At 42.7% G+C, this 21,048-nt stretch overlaps 1 protein-coding gene across 2 annotated transcripts in view; it reads left to right on the top strand.

The window, feature by feature from the left end:
- The window catches only part of LOC311245851 (nectin-2), a 237,198-nt gene that overhangs the window by 87,316 nt on the left and 128,834 nt on the right, over window positions 1-21,048 (top strand). For both annotated transcript variants that reach the window (XM_084335863.1, XM_084335864.1), the window contains exon 2: window positions 331-440. In XM_084335863.1, the coding sequence (XP_084191989.1) occupies window positions 331-440 (110 nt within the window). The remainder of the gene's footprint in view (window positions 1-330; window positions 441-21,048) is intronic.

Raw genomic sequence — 21,048 nt, 5'->3', positions numbered from 1 at the left:
TCACTCCTCCTAGCCCACAACCCCGTTTCATCTGCTCATCCTCGTGCACATGATGTACACACATGCCACTCCACACACACACACACACACACACACACACACACACACACACACACACACACACACACTCACTCCTGTAGTTTTGGCCTACTTTCCTAGGTTCACTAATGCTGTCCTCCCAGACGGTGCTGTACTTTTCTCATTTATCATCTGGAGGTCTAGTCCCAAAACCATGCCTTCCCTGCTTCCTTCCTTCCTTTCCTAGTTAGGGGAGTGATTCATGTTCTCTTGTAGTTGAATGCTGATGTGTCCTTCTGTCTGTCCTCCCAGGAGCCTCGGGGCAGCGTGTGAAGGTGGAGCCGGAGGTGTTGTCCTACCCCGGCCAGACGGTCGACCTGCGCTGTGCCTTCTCCGACCCCACTGGGATTCAGCTCACAATGGTCAGTCAAGTTGTGTCTATTCGTGTCGTCCAATATCATAAATGCACTGTTTCACAGGCTCACGTCACAATGGAACGACACCCCCTGACCATAAACCCAGACTCCCACGAAAGGAACAAAAGGGAAGAAATCTCAGGATGGCAATTCAATGACAGGCATGTGATAGGTGTTGAGGTGGGGCAACCTATAGATTGGTAAAAACAATGCAAGGACAATTACGTAGGTGCACACATACTATTATACTGGAAAAGAAATGTACACTTTCTGTGTTTATAATGTGATCCCTCCCTTATTCCTCGCTTGCCGATGTGCCTATGCAGTGTGAAATGGCTGCTAAATTGAGTTTGTGGCATGAAATGCAAATACAACCGTCTGTTGGACGCAGAACTGAGGCGTATTGTGCTGACTCAACATGGCACAATCTGTCAGAATTGGGGACTACAATGGGCATTCACAAACAGAGCAATCGTCCTCACCCACCCACGAGCACACACACACTTGCACGCACGTACAAACACACACTCACACACGCATACTTGCAAACTTTTAGGCTTTCAAGTATGCATGCAAACTTAATATTGAAATGTATTAAGTTAAATTTACTGGTAAGATCAACCTCACATCTTATGATCTCTGTATCCTGTTGTTAATATACCAGTGAGTTGTGAACTAGGAGTAGATACTAAACGCAAAAGTAGCTTAATAACGGTTCAGACTATAGCTATAAATAGTCTTGTAGAATTAGTGGTCCGATGCAATGGGAAGCCAGTGCAGCCAGGGGGCGAAACTAAAGCCTGCCACCCGCCATTGGCGCTCAGTTTTTACGTTTGGCGCCTCCCACTGAGAGGTCTGCCCGCTGTGTGGCGGGCAATCAAATAGTCATGTGAAAACCGAAAATCATGATCTCACTGTCTCAGCACAGTGCACTGCTGCTCCTACCCCTCCTGCACCTGTTTCTGTATGCTGCATGTAAACGGAGGCTATTGCCTCCGACAGTCACCGTGACGTTAGTCTAGTCAGTGTGGGACCTTCGTGAGATAACGTTAGCTACCGTTACAAAATGACCCAGTCAACTATTCACTTAGTTTAATACATGAGGCAGCGTTTCCGTTAGCCGGTAATTACCGGTATTTGACCGGCAAAATCTGTTGAAGTCCGACATATTTAATCTCTCCGGTCATAATGTCCGGTGAAAATAATTCCCTCTAAACACAATTAGATTATTTGAATTGTATTAAAATAGGCTAAAATTAAATAGCCTATGCGATGAACGAAACAATCATTACATTTGTTTCATCGTTGCTTCACCAAGCAGCTGGTCTAATAATGACATTGCTGTTGTCAGCGCGAGCTGGCTGCTGCAAGATTTACGTGAAGCATCCATCTGCAGACACACAGAACCCACCAACTTTGCCGGCAAGGTGCAGTACTCCAATTCAGCCATTGGCAATTCAGCTGTTGGGTGGGGGGCGCTGCTGAGCGGTCCCCAGACCGGACCTAAAAACACCGCTGCTCTGTGTGTCTGCAGATGGATGCTTCACGTAAATCTTGCAGCAGCCAGCTTGCGCTGACAACAGCGATGTCATTATTAGACCGGCTGCTTGGTGAAGCAACGATGAAACAAATGTAATGATTGTTTCGTTCATCGCATAGGCTATTTAATTTTAGCCTATTTTAATACAATTCAAATAATCTAATTGTGCTTAGAGGGAATTATTTTCACAGGACATTATGACCAGCACCAAGTCGTTGGGAGGTGGAGATATACATCACGCAAACCCACGATAATGTTGCCGTCTCTCTCTGCCAAATTTCTCAGTTCTTCGCTTGATATAATTAATACAAATGTCCAATATAACGGAATTCGTTAGCTCATAAAAATGTGATTATAACAGACTGCTGTTTATTAATGTCGGGCAGACTGCCCACCGACACCTCAAGTCGGCAGCAGCACGAAGTCTCGAGGGACTTATTTTATTTGGAATATATTAATGACTGTATATACGCAAAAGTAGCCTAGTTTTAAGTTAAAATATTATAAATGCCTTGATGATGTCATTCTTTATATAGGCCTATCAATTGTTTTTAAGCTCAATAAACTCTGACCGGAATTTATCCCATTTGTCTGGTAGATTGAAATCTACCGGACACTCAGACCTGCAAAAAGAAATTCTAACGGAAACCCTGACATGAGGCATTGTGTAACGTTATCCAGCCGGCTAGCTACTGATGGCTCCCGACATCAACAACTGCTCCAGCAATAGTCCAGTGCATAATACCTCCGTTGGCTAGGTAGCTCATGTTAGCCCACGTTAGCTCACTAGCAGGGGAGGAAACTAACTTTTTGGCTTACCAGCCAACTGGCGAGTAGATGATTTTTTTTACCAGCCAAAAATAAATAGCTAATTGTGATAATTACTTCTTTGTATGTCTTCGTCTAAATTGATTTTCAATCATAGTAATAATCACACCTGTGTCTCTACTCTTTAAAATATTTATTAGCATAACACATTAATAAGTGTCTCTACTCTCCACAATATTAGCATACAACATGTATTAATCACACCGTCTCTTCTCTTCAAAATATTAGGATATCACATATTAACATGAAAGGGGGAACTATTCTGGAGTCTGGACTGGGTTGGACTGGGTTGGGCTGGTCTAGGTTGGACTGGGTTGGGCTGGGCAGTGAAAGAACAAAGCATTTCACTGTAATGTAATAGCTAAATAAAACAACTTCAACTTGACTTGTTACATTTGCACTCTGGTTGGATGCCAAACATATTCTGGTTGTACTGTACTTGTGCTGTATGATGACGATACATTGGAATCGAATCTCATGTCAACGCTAGGGGTTCAGCAGGTGTATTCTGAATGACAAGTATGACAACATCACCGTTGTGAAGGGCATATGGGCGAGTGGTGATATGGGGGAAACCCGGTAATAATAAAATGTCACTCGGCTGCATTTAAGCAAAGCCGCTCAGTATAGTCGTCCTGGACTCGTCCACTATGTTGAATGCGCGTTATGGTAGCTTGTTACATGCTAGGTAGCTAGCCGGCTAATGCTGGTTGACTTGTCATTCTCATCCGACTCGAAGGAGACGCGTTGCGTGCTGTTGTTCGCCCCCATGTCAGACCGCACTGATATCCGAAAGCGACGACTCTACATGCAATTATTTTCATCCACGATGTGTTTTTGTCTAAGTTTGTCTACGTTGTCAAGCCGGTGACAGGAGTCTGTAGGTCCGCTCGCAGTGGTCTGTCCACTTCCCCTAGATGCGCGACATCTTCTAGAAAACGAGTGTTCATTGGAGGAGCTTAGAGCACATCAGTACAACAATGATGTTCATTGGTTATGGATTATTTATGAGGCGCAAATGGGAGGAATCATAAGGGGGGAGTCAGAGTTCGGTTTGTGCCAGTGAGCGAATCAGCAGATTGCAGAATGATTTTTTTGTTTTGTTTACTACTCGCCAGTGTGGCGAGTGCTCTTCATGAATCACTCGCCAAACATAAAGAATACTCGCATTTGGCGAGTAAAAGGGCCTAATTTCCTCCCCTGCTCACTAGTCACTACGAAATGTCCCAGTAAACTAAATAGTTCAGAGGCGTTGTCCCAACGCCATCCAGCAGTAGCTACAGATAGCTCCTGACATCAATGTCCTACAACATGTGTATTCGAGCCCCTGGTTTACAGCGCATGAGTGAGGGCTGCTGAATAGGGTCCAGCTGCAGTGCAGGAGAATCCTTTCATGCTGAATGTAGAGTTTAGGGTTTAGGGAGAATCCTTGCTGGAGCTGGAGGCCACTCGAGTATACACACAGACAGTGGAGCTGTTTGCAGACAGCGAGGTGGCGATGTCTCGCAGATAATACAACTACAAGTATGATTATATAATATATATATTTTATTAAATAAATATTTTTTTATATAAAATAATAATTGTTTTTTTTTATCAAAAAAAAGTTGGCAGGTAAGAAATATGCTTGGCGGGTAGATTCTTCCCATCTACCCGCCACTGGCCGGTGCCCTGAGTGCAGCTCTCAAAGAAGGAGTAACATGGGCTGACTTTGGCAGGTTGGAGATCAGACGGGCCGCTGCGTTCTGTATGAGTTGAATGAAGTGGCTCGGTGGTGGTGGTCGGTAAACCAGCAAGCAGTGCGTTGCAGTAGTCGAGGTGAGACATGACTGTTGATTGCAGGAGGAGTTTGGTGGCTTCTTTTGTCAGGAAGGGGCGGATCCTTCTGGTGTTGCTCAGGAAGAATCTGCAGGTTCTGGTTGTTGAAGCGATGTGAGTAGAGAAGTTCAGCTGGCCGTCGAGGACTACACCTAGGTTCTTGGCTGCAGTCTCCACTGGGATCGGAAGGTTGGTCAGCGGGGACATTTGACCGGCAGGTGAAGTATCTCTGTTTTGCTTGGGTTCAGTTTGAGGTGATTTGTCGTCATCCAGGCAGACATTTCAGACAGGCAGGCAGAGATCCGCTCACTTGATCCGAGACTTGGATATCTGAGTTGGGGAGGAGAGGAAGAGTTGAGTGTCATCTACATAGCAGAGAAGGGGAGGGAGGAGGGGTCCAAGAAGCGAGCCCTGGGGGACACCAGTCAGTAGGGGCAGGGGCGGGGGGCAGACTTTGATACTTGGTAGGAACAGTTGTCAAGGTGATGCCAGTGCAGAGCCTACAACTCCCATTCCTGCGAGGGATGGTTACAGTCAGGAATCGGAGGATGTCTGGTGCAATGGTCTGGACTAGGAATGGGGATGGTATCGGGTCCAGCTGGCATGTAGTGGGACGGTTCAACGTTACCAGTGTCAACGGTTTCATTATCATTTTCGTTTTACGTCCCTATTTTCCCACTACAGTGAGGTTGGAAGGGCGATGACTCCATGCCACTGGGCACAGTTTTGTGCCATGTCTACATTTATCTCCAGAACCCTCATATCATTCTCCACACATCCCCTCCACGTCTGCTTCGGTCTCCCTCTCGGCCTCCACCCATCCACAATCATCTCCTCCACCCCTCTCAACACCCCCCCCCCCCCCTCCTCCGATCTTCTCACATGTCCAAAACACCTGAGACGTCCATATCACACCTTGAAAGCAATTTCCCCGACACCACAGATCTCATCCACCTCAGCACTGGTCCTCCCATCCTGCCACATACCTCAACATCTTCTGATCACAGCTTCTTAACTCATTCTGCGCCAACCACGTATTATTACGTGTTTGCTCGACAACCGTTGGGCACCAAAAATGTAATATTACTTTGATTTTAATATTCTATTCAGTGTCACGGACCTCTATTGCCCCTTTTCCACCTACTCGACTCTACTCTAGTCTGCCTTTTCGGTTTTCCATTGCCAAAATTTGCGGATGGTACCTGGTACCCGGTACTTTTTTAGTACCTGCTTTCTCGAGTTTCCAAGCGAGTAGAAGTGATACCAAAAAAGTGATGTGAAACACTGCAGACCACTGATTGGTCAGAAGAGAGAAGCGTCTGCACAAAAACAGAAACCTGCCATCTTTAAACTGTCTCGCGTAGCATTCATTATTTGTTTGCAGCAGGAACAAGTGCAATAAACAAAAGGATACATTCACTGTGTATTCTGCCTCATTTATTGATGAAACAAAACCAACATCAACACAATTTCATGGTAAACAAGGAGTGGTGCGATCCAGGCAATGCAAAGGAATTGTCTAACCACTGCTGCTCCCCAGACCTGGAGTTTATCACCATCAAATGCCGACCCTTCTTTCTCCCGAGGGAGTTAACGTCCATCATCATGATCTGAGTGTACATTCCACCACAAGCAAACACTGGGGTCGCACTCTCGAAGCTACACGACGAGGTAAACAAACTACAGATAGCTAACGTTGACGCTGCCATTTTGGTTCTGGGCGATTTCAACAGCGAAAGTCTTAAAAAGGTGTTGCCGAATTTCTATCAGCATGTGACCTGCCCCACCAGAGGCGAGAACATATTAGACCATGTATACTCTCAATTTAAGAATGGGTACAAGTCACAGGCTCTTAGCCCATTCGGCAAGTCGGACCACGCCGCCATCTTTCTTTTGCCAAAGTATAAACAGAGTCTTAAGCGCGCACCGGTAGTATCGCGAGAGGTTAAGCGTTGGACTGTGACGTCAGAGGAGACACTCCAGGCTGCACTTGAATGCACAGACTGGAGTGTGTTCCGTGATAACACAGCCAATATTAACAAATACACTGAAACGGTGCTTGACTTTGTCTGTACTCTGGTAGAAGAAACAATCCCCTCTACCACAATTAGAATTTACCCAAATCAAAAGCCCTGGGTAGATAAATCCGTCCGTGAGGCTCTGAAAGTGCACACCTCGGCCTACAACGCCGGGCTTGTGACAGGCAACATGAATGAACACAAGACGGCGAGATACAACGTCAGGAGAGCAGTAATAGAGGCAAAACGGCGTTATAGGGATAAAGTTGAACTTCAGTTTGAACAGGCTGACTCTAGAGGTATGTGGCAGGGCCTCAGAACGATGACAGATTACAAAGGCACCTCCCTCAAACTGAACAGTGACATCTCCTTAGCAAATGATCTCAATACCTTCTATGCGAGGTTTGAGGCTGTGAATAACAACACCAGCCTACAAACCACTGTAATGGAGGGGGGGGGGGGGCGCTGCTGATGGAGATTCAGTGTTCAGAATAACAGAACATGAGGTGAGGAGGACCTTTAAGAAAGTGAATATCAGGAAGGCAGCAGGACCGGACGGCATCCCCGGCCGCGTCCTAAAAGTCTGTGCCGACCAACTGGCCCCGGTATTCACTGACATATTTAACCTGTCCTTAGAACAGACTGTCATCCCCACCTGTCTGAAGAAGTCCACCATCACCCCTGTACCCAAAAAATCTACGCCCGGTTGCCTCAACGACTACCGCCCTGTAGCTCTCACCTCCATAGCCATGAAGTGCTTTGAGAAGCTAGTGAAGGGCTACATCTGTTCCTCCCTCCCCATCAACCTGGACCCCCTGCAATTTGCATACCGCCCCAACAGGTCCACGGAGGACGCCACAGCCCATGTGCTGCACACAGCAGCATCACACCTGGACAAGAGGCAGGGGAACTATGTGAGAATGCTGTTCATCGACTACAGCTCAGCATTCAATACCATAGTCTCCTCCAAACTCATAGCCAAGCTCAGGGACCTAGGCTTGAACTATGACCTCTGCCAGTGGGTCTTGGACTTCCTGACGGGTAGACCCCAGGTGGTAAGAGCAGGCAACTGCACCTCCTCATCCATCACGCTCAACATAGGGGCCCCCCAGGGCTGTGTTCTGAGTCCCCTCCTCTACTCCCTGTACACACATGACTGTGTGGCACAGCGGAACAACAACACAATCATCAAATTTGCTGATGACACAGTAGTGGTGGGCCTGATCTCTGCCAACGATGAGAGGGCCTACCTGGAAGAGGTAGAGAATCTGTCGCAGTGGTGTCAGGAGAACTGCCTCTCCCTGAACGTCAGCAAAACAATAGAGGTTTGTGGACTTCAGGAGGTCGGGGGTCAGGGACTACAGCCCCCTCAGCATCGATGAGGCACCAGTTGAGAGAGTGAACAGTTTCAAGTACCTAGGAGTCCACATATCCAAGGACTTGACATGGACCACACACATTGACAGTGTTGTGAAGAAGGCACGGCAACGCCTCTACTTCTTCAGGCGCCTAAGGAAGTTCCAAGTCAGTCAGAAGATCCTTAAGAACTTCTACTCATGCACAATAGAGAGCATCCTGACTGGCAATATCACCTCCTGGTTTGGGAATAGCACCGCACAAGACCGCAGCAGACTACAGAGAGTGGCCCGTTCAGCCGAACGCACAATTGGAGGGGGGCTTCCCACTCTCCAGAACATTTACAACAAGCGGTGCATGGGTAAGGCTAAGAGAATTATCAAAGACTCCAGCCACCCAAACAACTGCCTCTTTGAACTGCTGCGGTCAGGCAAGCGATACCGGAGTCTCATGGCAAGCACAGAAAGACTCAGAAGAAGCTTCTATCCCCAGGCCATCAGGATGCTCAACGAACAATAACACTATGCAACAACCATCAAAAGCACTCACAGCACACACATCCACACACACACTCACTTTAAACAAACAACTCACTGCAGCACCCACTCTACACACTTTAGAACACCTAAACACACTTTATATTTATTGGCAAAGTATTTGCACTACAACCCATAACTCAGTACACCTTACTGTAAATTGTACCTAAATTGTACCTCATCCCATTTCTGCTTTGCACTATATAGTATATTGTATAGTATATTGTATGGTAACTCAGTTACTTCTACTCTGCATTGAACATTGTACATATGTACATACTGAACACTTGTGTCTACGTACATGACTTCAATTTTATACTTGCTATACTTATTTTATTTTATACTTATCCTTTTGTCTAGCACAGTCTCTGGAGCGTAACAGAAGCATTTTGTATAAAAGTATTCTGTACTTCTGTATGACAACTAATAAAGAAACTTGAATATTGTAACAAATGAGCAGAAGTATTTCAATTATTAGACGGAATGCCTATTTTTTAACTGACACAGCTACCGAGCAAGTCATACAATCACTAGTCTTGTCACATCTGGACTACTGTCCAGCAATCTGGTCAAATGCATCTAAACAAGACCTAAATAAAATACAGCTTACTCAAAATAGAGCTGCAAGACTTGCATTGCAATAGCTCAATTAGAAACGGTGTGGAAAAAATGCACAAGGAACTGTCATGGGTGAGAGTCAATGAGAGACTAGTGTGTAGTCTTATTTTGTTTATGAGATATTTCTACTTTACATAAACCTGTGTGCCTCTTTTTGCAGCTGGTGCTTATTAGTGATGGTCATGGCTATGGCACTAGACAAGCCTTGAGGGGTCGGTTCGCCCTGCCGAGACCCAGAACTGAAGCCTTAAAGAAAACTGTAATGTACAGGGCAATGTCCTACCGGAATATACTTCCACAGTATTTGGTTTCAATTACCAGTAAGGTGGGTTTCAAGAGGAGACTAAGAGGGGCTGTAATGCAGAAAGAGATTGATTTTGGTTGGGTCTAATCTGTGTCTAATGAATGGGTTCTTGTGTTGGGTTATGTGTTGATTTGGAATGTCTTTGTCTAGTGGTTATGAGGAGTATTAGTGTATGGAATGTCGTGCTGTTTTTGAGCACGTTTTAGTTTTCTCTGAGATGTCTCCGTTTGTTGTTTTATTGATATTTGATTTGTTCTATTATGTTTGTATATTTGTTATTGTTCTATATTAGAAGATTTTGCATACATATTTGTTTACGTCTGATTTTGATTGGTTTAATGTTCTATAATTGTTTGTATATTTTATTTGTGTTTTATTGATATTTATTTTGTTTTTATGTTTTATTGATTATTCTTGTTTAATTTGTATATGTTTGTATACAGACCCCAGGAAGAATAGTCGCTGCTGAGGCAGTGACTAATGGGGATCTGCCATGTGGTAGTATCGCCCACCCTTTGAAACCCTGTTCCAGGAACTTTGGTCCAGGCAAGCCTAGCGGTTCACCGATCACAAGCCTAGCGGTTCACCGATCACAAGCCTAGCGGTTCACCGATCACAAGCCTAGCGGTTCACCGATCACATTGGAACATGTCCAGGACACTCGATGCATGTTGTGCCGGATTATGTCGGGGACCCGATGGACGCAAATACTGGAAATCGCGATCAGACAATTGGAATATTCTTTTTGGAATAACCCCGATCAAAGGTAAGGACTATCTGACGTCAATTCCACCTTGATCCCACAATGATTTCATATCGATCCAGCTGATCAGCGTGTGTGGTGTTCAAAACGAATGCCATTGATGATGATCAGAGCATAAAAAAACGACCCCCCCCCCCCTTTGATGCATTCATGATGAAACATAATACCTATTATATACATTTGATTTGGAAATAGTAGCATGTCCAGGCGAGAAACACCAACGACTTCAGTCAAATTCACATAGCGCCCTATAACTCAGCTTTTCAGGAATTAGCCCTATTCACCACAGGATAACGTGCGAACGTATACATGAAGAAAATTATCTCTTTTTTGCATGTTTTACGGGAGAAAGTGACTGTCAAATGACCATAGTATTGTCTCCATAGCTAGAATATAGATATACTGTAGCTCTCCAAACATAGTGACGCACCGTGAACATAGGCTATGGAAAGCTGGCGCATTAGCTACAGGGATGAGGATAATGGCTGGCGCTGAAAGTGTTAACACCACCATCACCCTTTTTGTCATTGCCCATGTTTCTGAACCAACGTTTCGATCCAACAGTAGCCTACTAATGTCCTCTGTAATGGGAGAGAAAGATGAGAGTAAAATATGAGGCTCTTGATTCATTTGCATTTTGAATGGGTGGGAATTGGGAGAAGCAACTGCAGATGTTCTCTACCTCTTTTAAAAAAAAATCATTAAAAAGGTAGCAAAGTCCTCCGCAGAGAGCGTGGATGGGGGAGGACATGGTGGCGTGCAGTTTGCGGAGGTTTTTAGCCAAGGCCTCAATCTTATGGTGAAAGAAGGAGGCTTTGGCAGTAGTAATATTTTTGGAGAATGCTAACAAGAGGTTATTAGGTAGGGATGCACCGAATGGGAAATTCTTGGCCGATACCGAAAATAGGAAACAGTTGGCCGAAAACCAAATGCCGAAAGGCCGAAATTGATTAATATAAATATATATATAATGTTTTTTATTTTTTAGCTACCTGATTATGGCAAAATACATGATTATGGCTAAACTTAACTTAAATAATATTAATAATCACTATTATGGGCCCATAAAACATTTATTCAGCACTTTTGATTAATTTCTTTTGACATTAATTCCAGACTGACTGCTGAAAGATTGTACAATTTAAACATTTTCTCTTTGCATCCAACAAAATGTGCATTAAAGTCAAGTGCATTTTCTTTTCTCTGTAGGATAACCACAACAAAGTGCATTCAGAACAAAGCCAAACTGCATAACGATCTGCATAAAGACACACACAGGACTGTTGTATTTACTACATCTCCTGTGACTCTTAGCGGGGGATGACGTAGCTTACGAGGGATGGGTCAAAGAGGAATGGAAGCATTGTTAGCTAGCTTAACGTTAGTTAAAAAGGTTTTAACCGTGATGGGCATATAGTAATGGCGAGGATATAAAGCATGTTAAAGACTCATTTATTGGATGCGTTGCTCGCAGAGTTTACATAGAAACAGCTCAACTCCCAAGAGGAGTTAGTTATCACAGGCTGCAGAATGCAGGAAGAGCTGCCAAGCTGCTCACGTTACACGTTGCGCGTTTTGATTACGTCATCACAACAACACTTTAGGTTACGAACGTTGCGTAACCCTGTTCTTTGACATTCTGTGATATATTTTCGGTGCTAAAACCCGAAAAATAAAGCCGAAAGAGCCATTTTAACCATTTTCGGCCGATAATTTTTGGTGGCCGAATATTCGGTGCATCCCTATTATTAGGTAGTGATGTCACCACTCACCAGTGAGGTGGACCTTTTTATACTTTCTCTCAGCCACTCTGTCTCTGTCTTTATTCTCTCACTGCATCGGACAGCCATGGTCTGGGTGTGGAACGGCTGGCAGGCTTCTTGGCGAGGGGATGGAGCTTGTCGAAGGAGGTTGAGAGGGCTGAGAGGAGGGTGGAGGACAGAGGTTGCCGTATCTGGGGGAGAGCAGAGAAAGTTTCACTCAAAGGTAGAGCGGATAGGATGTCGCAGGGGGATAGGGTGGAGGGGGATAGGGAGTGTAGGTTGCGTCTGAATGAGACAGTTTGAGTTGGAGTGGGTGGTTTGGGGTTTAGCATAAGAGTTAGTGAAAAGGATACAAAGAAGTGGTCCGATATATTGAGGAGTTACCGTGGTGTCAATTATGCTGGAGTCACAGGAGAATATGAGAGCAAGAGAGCTGCCAGCTTTGTGGGTGGGAGGCACGACAGCAGGAGTCGGTCGAAGGATTGTAGGAGAGACCACAGCGATCACATGTGTTAGAAGTGCATGGCTAAAGAGACCACAGTGATCACATGTGTTAGAAGTGCATGGCTAAAGAGACCACAGCGATCACATGTGTTAGAAGTGCATGGCTAAAGAGACCACAGCGATCACATGTGTTAGAAGTGCATGGCTAAAGAGACCACAGCGATCACATGTGTTAGAAGTGCATGGCTAAAGAGACCACAGCGATCACATGTGTTAGAAGTGCATGGCTAAAGAGACCACAGCGATCACATGTGTTAGAAGTGCATGGCTAAAGAGACCACAGCGATCACATGTGTTAGAAGTGCATGGCTAAAGAGACCACAGCGATCACATGTGTTAGAAGTGCATGGCTAAAGAGACCACAGCGATCACATGTGTTAGAAGTAGAGTTGTTCCGATACCGATACCAGTATCGGAAAAGCCGCCGATACTGGCTAAAATGCTGGTATCGGTATCGGCGAGTACCCTCTAATGCTGCGCTCCGATACCATATGACGTAATTTATCAACAACACTGTGGTCTGTTGAGTAAGCATTATAAAACAAACGTGTGCTTAATCGATTAAAGTGTCAATGCCATTTGTCATTTTAACAGCAGATACTTTCTTAAATGTCATCGTCCCGACAGAGCGGTGTTGACGGAGAGCTCATGGGTTCGCTTGGTGGCTGGTGTTATTAGCATTGAACAGCTAACCGAAAGCTAGCTTTAACATTACCTTGGCTAAAGTTGGGGCTATTCATATAATCCAGCAATAATGGCTGCAGACCTGCAAGCAAAGTACAGCAAGTTGGCAAAGGAGTATTCCAAGTTAAATCACAATGTCACCAGTAACGTTACAGTCTTCTATGGTCTTCCCATATACCGGTAGCTCATGCTAGCTAACGGTAACGTCGTCATTGCACAATTGCACGTCGCGTACACAATTAATGACATGTTGCGGACAGCCATATCGGCGACAATGTTTAGCTTTTAGTGCCAAATGATAAGAGTCTGAGGCGGAGTCTCAAAAGAGAATGTTGAATATTTATTGTGCAAAAATCACAACAGATCCGACTGCTACTGAACGGAGCCTTGTAGACAGACTGAGTAGGGTATATCTGCAGAGCCAGTGGGTAGCGAGTGCAGCAACGTATAATGTCCGTGTGGATCATTGGAGTAGGGTATATCTGCAGTGCTGAAGCCCCATACTCATTGATTAATGATACTAATACAAATCTATACAATCACCTGTTGAATAAATACCATTACTTTCTAGTTATGACTAAAAAACAGTATATATAAAACAGTATTTGTTAAAAAAAAAATATATATATATATATTTATAAAAAATTTATATAATATCGTTTTTTTTTTTTTTTTATGTATGCACTGGTATCGGATAAGTATCGGTATCGGCCGATACCCAAAGCTTAGGTATCGGAATCGGATCGGAAAGGAAAAAATGGTATCGGAACATCTCTAGTTAGAAGTGCATGGCTAAAGAGGCCACAGCGATCACATGTGTTAGAAGTGCATGGCTAAAGAGGACAACATCTCATACAGTTACAAAGAGGACTTTATTTTTTTACTTTAGTTCAATTACTGATGAGATGAGCATGCATCTTTAAAAAAAACATAAGACATGGTCTGTCATTTCTCCTTTCAGCTCTTTTCACTTTTTGATGGCTGCCCCAGTTATTACTACATTTAGTCATTTATCTGATGCTTTTATCCAAAGTGACTTAAAAGGTCTGTATGACATATCAGCAGGAAGGGTACAACTCTTTCAGCTGAGTAACAATGTTCATCAAACAGTGCTGCAGTGTTAAGTGCATAGTAGTAGTAGTAGTAGTAGAGCATGCTTAGTGTGTAGTTACATAGTATAACTGTTTATATACCACGTTCTACATGCTTAGTGTGTAGTTACATAGTATAACTGTTTATATACCACGTTCTACATGCTTAGTGTGTAGTTACATAGTATAACTGTTTATATACCACGTTCTACATGCTTAGTGTGTAGTTACATAGTATAACTGTTTATAGACCATGTAATACATGATTAGTGTGTAGTTGCATAGTATAACTGTTTATAGACCACGTTCTACATGCTAAGTGTGTAGTTGCATAGTACAATGTTTTCTTCAGTGAATGCTTATCTTTATCCTTAGTAGGGATGCACCGAATGGGAAATTCTTGGCCGAAACCGATACCGAAAATAGGAAACAGTTGGCCGAAAACCGAATGCCGAAAGGCCGAAAATGATTAATATAAATATATATATATATTTTTTTTTAGCTACCTGATTATGGCAAAAGACATGATTATGGCTAAACTTAACTTAAATAATATTAATAATCACTATTATGGGCCCATAAAACATTTATTCAGCACTTTTGCATACATTAATTCCAGACTGTTAAGACTAAAAGACTACAACGATTGATGACGACTTCCTGTCCTCGCATTTCCATTTCTGGTTTAACGATGATACATTTTCTTGTATTTTATTTTTTTATTATTTTTTAAACAAACATATAAACAAACAACAACACACGATAAGATATACAAGCATTAATTGTCAGGGCACATCCAATGAGATCACATTTTAGTTAGTTGTCTTATATAAGATATACCACTAATACCTGTTATCTAAAAAAACCTACACACATATGCTCAGCTCGAACCCCCCCCTCCCGGACCCCACCTTGAGAAGTACCTCCACTATCCCTCGCACCTAACCAGACACTACCATTATAAGCTAGCTTTTATTCTCTCCACCACTTCTAACCACATTGACATTTTGGATTCATTGAGACCCAGAATTCTTGCTGTAGATATTTCATGGTAAATTACATCGAGATATGTAAGAAACTAAACTTTACGGCACATTTTTTCCGGTTGAAACCAGCGTGATGCTATCAGCTTTTTGGCTACTGTGATACCCGATAAAACCAATCTCTTTAGCTGTGGATTCACTGCAAACTCAAACACATCATTCAATAATAATACCGAGGGGTGTACAGGTATATTCCAAGATATGAGTTTTGATATTTGTTGGGTCACATCTTTCCAGAATGCCTTAACTGGTGAGCAGTCCCAATACATGTGCATAAATGTCCCTTCGTCCCCATTTGCACATTGGGTGCATTTGGAATCTTGTTTAAGCCCCATTCGGCACAGTCTTATAGGAGTCAAGTATGTCCTGTGAATATAGTTAAGATTGATTTGTTGATGATCCGGGTTCCTTGATGTAAGTCGGACATTTGCCCAGGCTCCTTGCCAATCAAAGTCATTTTCCAGGTCTGGTATATCCCTCCTCCAGACAGAGTCAAGTTGGAGGGTTTCATACGAGGACGTTAGTAATTGATGATAAAATTCTGAAACAAAACCTCTCGATGTCTCTCTTGCGTAGAAGAATTTGTGGTATCTGTGGTGTTCAATTGGTCTGTCTAATGGAACACCGTGAGACTTCAAACATAGCTCTAACTGTTTGTGAAAAAGCCATGTGGACTTGGTGAGATTAAATTTTTTGCGTATTTCTTTATCACTACAAAAACCCTGTTTGTTAAAAACATCCCCTAATGAGTGTATGCCTTGCTCTTCCCATATAGGGAATCTTATAGGTCGTTTTCCAATTAAGAGTGCATTGTTATTGAATAAGGGAGTATGATTGTGCCATTTTTGTGGGTTAGGATTTTTTTTTTGTGATTCACGCCATATCCGGATCGCATGAGTAATTATGGGGCCAAATTTTCGTTCACAGTGCTTGATTGGTAGTTTAGTGTATGCTATGTCCTTCAGTCTATGTGGGGCTACTATGTTAATACATTTTCAACAACAGATTGCTGCTAATTAAACACTTCATTTAAACGGAGTAACGTTAACGTTATGTCGAGTTCATACGTGTAGTGTAGTATGAACTCGTCATAACGTTAACATTACTCAGTGTCCACTGTTGCTGCCACCGTTGCGTCGCAGATGGATGGTACACTGTTAGCTCCGTAGCTAATCCGCTCCTAGACTACTGATAGCAGTACCGTTAACGTCGGAGCTGATCAATACTCTAATTTAGTTTAGAACCGGGTTTCGGGGGGCATCCCTACTCCCAAGAGGAGTTAGTTATCACAGGCTGTAGAATGCAGGAAGAGCTGCCAAGCTGCTCACGTTACATGTTGCGCATGCTACCGGTATGTATGTAGTCGCGTTTTGATGACGTCATCACAACAACACGTTATTTGACTTTCGGTCATATATTTTCGGTGCTAAAACCCTTTCGGCCGAAAGCCGAAAGAGCCTTTTTAACCATTTTCGGCCGATAATTTTCGGTAGCCGAATTTTCGGTGCATCCCTAATCCTTAGAGAACAAGTACTTTGTGTTTTATTGTTAATTAAGCACATAGAACACTGTGAATGTTGGTGCTAGCCATATTTTCAGAAAAATTCCCTAAAGGTACATACCTAAGTAAATGGAAGATTGCTCCACTTCTACAAGGTCCATTTGCATGTTCCTGGTATCTATGGACCTCAGGGAATGTATTCCCAGTGTCCGAAATATTGTGTCTGTTACTATGCTTGAGTAAATTGTAGGGATGGGAATCGAAAACCGGTTCCCGTTGGGAGCCGGTTCGTAATTGTCCGATTTCTGGAATCTCATGCCTCCGTGTCTATCGATTCCTCTTATCGCCGCCATGTTTTTCTGACAGTTGCGCATTTTAAAACAATAACGTTAGCGCCACGCATGTAGCCATAGAGCAGACTATTTGATTCCTAAGGGCTCGAAATTGCCTGGGTTTTGGTCATATGCTCCTGAAATGCTCCCGCTGTTTGACTGTTTCTATGTGCAGTGAAAACTACTTCAATGCTTTAGAACCTAGTCATTCATTTAATTCGAGGCAACCTAACTTTAGCCGCGGAGCTAACGCTAGCTAACCAAGCTGATACAGACACACAGAGACAGACACACTGCTCAGGTAGAAACAGAGTGGGGGCGAGCCGGGACCCGGGAGGGAGCGTGTGTGTGTGTGTGTGTGTGCGCTGGTCTTCTGAAAGACCAGAGACGGAGCAGTCAGAGGAATAATGACCTGTTGAATGCAACTACGGTTCAATAGATTAAATTAGTTTAAGATATTGAACTGTAGTTACATTCAACAGGTCGTTGTTCAATAGATTAAATTAATTTAAGAATAAAATAATTCTAAAAATAAATAAATTAGTTTAAGAGAATCTCAAATACATTATTTTATTTAAGTGTATAGTTAATAATTTTTTTTTACAGTTTTTGTATTTTTCTGACATGGGGGCTCAACAATAAATGACTATCAGAAATGCATGTTATTCGAACCACCTTAGTTCTGTTGCATTTCCAATTTATTTATTTAAATTATAAATTTATCAGGGATCGATAAGGGAATCGATAAAGAATCGGATCGATAAGCAGAATCGATAACGGAATCGATAAAATCTTATCAATTCTCATCCCTAGTAAATTGTAATTAACCAAAGGAGAATCTAAATTATTATTATTATAAAAAAAGCTAACATTGACCAGACGTGAAAGATTGCCACTGAGCTCATTCAGCACCTTCTTGAGATCAAGGGCCAGATCCACAAAGGATGGATTGCACTGTGCTAGTTGCACCCTAGTTGCACTGTGCTAGTTGCACCCTTACTTACAATTCACTATGAATTGAAAATGGGGGACCCTGATGTAAACGAGACAAAACTCTTTCTCTGGTCTGCATCCCCTTCACAATTGTGTGTATTGAGCCGTACTGTATTGTACCCATTCTGCAATCTGTTAATAAAATGTTCAATCAATCAATCACCGCACAGGATATGGAACACATACACGTTACTACTAGCTAACTGAACCGGAGCCGACTGGATAGCAAGTGCAACAACGTATAACGTCCGTGCGGAACCAACGTCCCAACACCAACAACAGTTCCGTGGGTGAACTCATTGTATAGATTAGTATCATTAATTGACAACTATACTCAATCACCTGTTGTTGAATAAATACCATTACTTTCTAGTTATTACAAAAAAACTGTATATATATAAAACAGTATCTGTAGCTGAAAAAAATTAAATATCATTTATATAATATTTTTTTCTTTTTTTAAATGTATGCACTGGTATCGGATCAGTATCGGTATCGGCCGCTACCCAAAGCTTAGGTATCGGAATCGGATCGGGAAGGAGAAAATGGTATGGGAACATCTCTACTTCAAAGTAAGCTCACACACAAAATCAAACCAAACTCAATGACTGAAAAAAGGAATAGGCTGAAGCACATGCTTATTTTTGCCTATCCTTTACAATTCTTAAACTAAATATGAAAAAAAAAAATTATGTTTTACTCAAAACTGTACTCCTGAATTATTTAACTTTTTAAGGCTTTTTTAAAATCTCCCCTGAGAAGTACACAACTTCAACCCATCACTAAGGCTATTCCATAGTTTAACTCTCAAAATTTAAACGCATCTAGCTTTTACATTAGTTCTTACTTTTTTACATTCTGCCCTCAGATTTATTACTGGTGACAGATATGATAACCACCACTGTGTCCTTTATGAAAAGGTTGGAAGGCCTTCTCTGGTTGAAAGGTGTAATTATCATTGGTATTTAAAGCCCTTATTAGTACACTTTCATCTTACATCACAGCACTGTTGGAATGGAATCTCGGAACCTATTCTACACGTTCAAATGACTGGTTGGTTTTAGGGTTCCTCAAGTTTGCTCTGAACTAGGAAATACTGCTTTCTCCTTTTTATGCTTCCAACACCTGGAATGCCCTCCAACTCACTCTGAAGCTGAAGGTTGCCTGGCCTCTGGGCTGCATGCACTGTCTGTTGGCATTCTGGCTCAGTAGCTGGCTGCAACGTAGAGTTAGCCCTGTGGCAAACTTCAAGAAATGTTTAGTTTGTCTAGTGTGGGATATGTGGACTGTGGACACGGTCCTACCATGGCAACATGTCCACAAGGCTGACTCATCAAAAAGAGAAAAAGTATTTGTTTATGCAACAACTAGTGAGGACGACGGACTTAGCTAATCAAATTAGTCTAGCTGCATGATGAGCCCAACTTCAATGGATGAGTGCCAGATTTCACATCTATTATAGCCTTTGTGAATGTGGGCATGCACCAAATATTTGGTTATTCGTTCAGACCAACCACCAGCTAACCAACCACGTTTGTTTCCGGTTGCCGACCGACCCTGCCGATTTAGGTGCGACCCAATATATTTTATGAGTTTAAAAAAAAAAATTAGTTTCCTTTAAATTTTTTTTTAAGAATACAGTTTCATACCTTTAGTATTATGGATATTAAACATGCTGGCAGAGTACATGCATCCATGTTGTTGTGAACATTTTAATTAAATAAAGAAATTCCCTATCCATAGTCGCCGTGGGAAAAAATTTAATAAAATAAATTCCCTACCTACCCATGGCCTTAACTGACAACCAACAGGAAACAAACAATATTTTTTGTTATGCCTAGCATCCCTACTGCATTATTTAGGTCAAGGTCAAGCTCACATTAAAGTCTGATGTTTCTCCTTGATAACTTTATCATAGCGTCTTCAAGTCTTGACAAGTAAGAGGACCCTAAATATGTTTATGGCTAGATGGATGGAAAGATTATTTATTTTCCAAGGCAAATTGTGTCAACAGCAGAGCACTGCACGGCTATATTAATATGGCAGAAATATAGAAAAAGCCAATGGAACTCCAACATAATTACAAATTGAATAATTACAATAGCACACGAACATACACACATGCAATTGACCTCCGTGCCAATTTTCAGCCTCCCAGGGCAAAACCTGTGGCCGACCGACCAGCCGACAGTGATCTAATAAGAGCTGCTGGTTGCAGCTAAAAACACAAATGTGATGATATATGTAAAGAAATACATTCACATGACTAATCAAACCTACATGTGTACAGGTGACGGTTAGTAGCAGATATATATGGTGTATACACATATACAAGTGTAGGCACTGTATTAACAACACTGCTGTATTTCTCCTCAGTTAATTTAGTTTCGGGCCACACTAGAGCTGTAAGCGAGATGAGTGTAGAAAGTAGAACTCTGTGGACGGCAGCAGCAGAAGGGTAGTACTTCTCCAAAGCCCCTGTGCGTCTTGGAACATTTCTGCAGGGAGCAGGGTGTTGTTGTCCTCTCCACCCATTCACGTTGGATTCTCTGCTCATATTTGATGATTGACAGTTTCATAAATTGCACCAGGCTAGAGGATTTTCATTCCGAAATGAAATATGCACCATTTGGATAAGGGGGAGGGGAGGGGGGGGGGGGATCCCCTGCTAAGAGACTACTGCCGTGAAACAGCCCCAGTATGTAATCCAACTAAATTGTGTACGTCCTGTGTATGCGTGTGTGTAACCATGCATTCTGTGCTGGTGACTGCAGAAGCAGACTATAAACGATGGGTTCACCTCACTCCAACACGCCTTCTGATAGCTTCTTTGCTTTTGTTATTTTCTAACGAGCAAACGAATCAAATAAAAACAGTTTGCGACCACATTTGCCAGAGATCCAACCGAGGGCACGAGAGCCC

The sequence above is a fragment of the Notolepis coatsorum genome (assembly GCF_963971535.1).
Source record: "Notolepis coatsorum genome assembly, chromosome: 19".
Classification (NCBI taxonomy): Eukaryota; Metazoa; Chordata; class Actinopteri; order Aulopiformes; family Paralepididae; genus Notolepis; species Notolepis coatsorum.
This window is presented reverse-complemented; position numbering and strand designations above follow the sequence as displayed.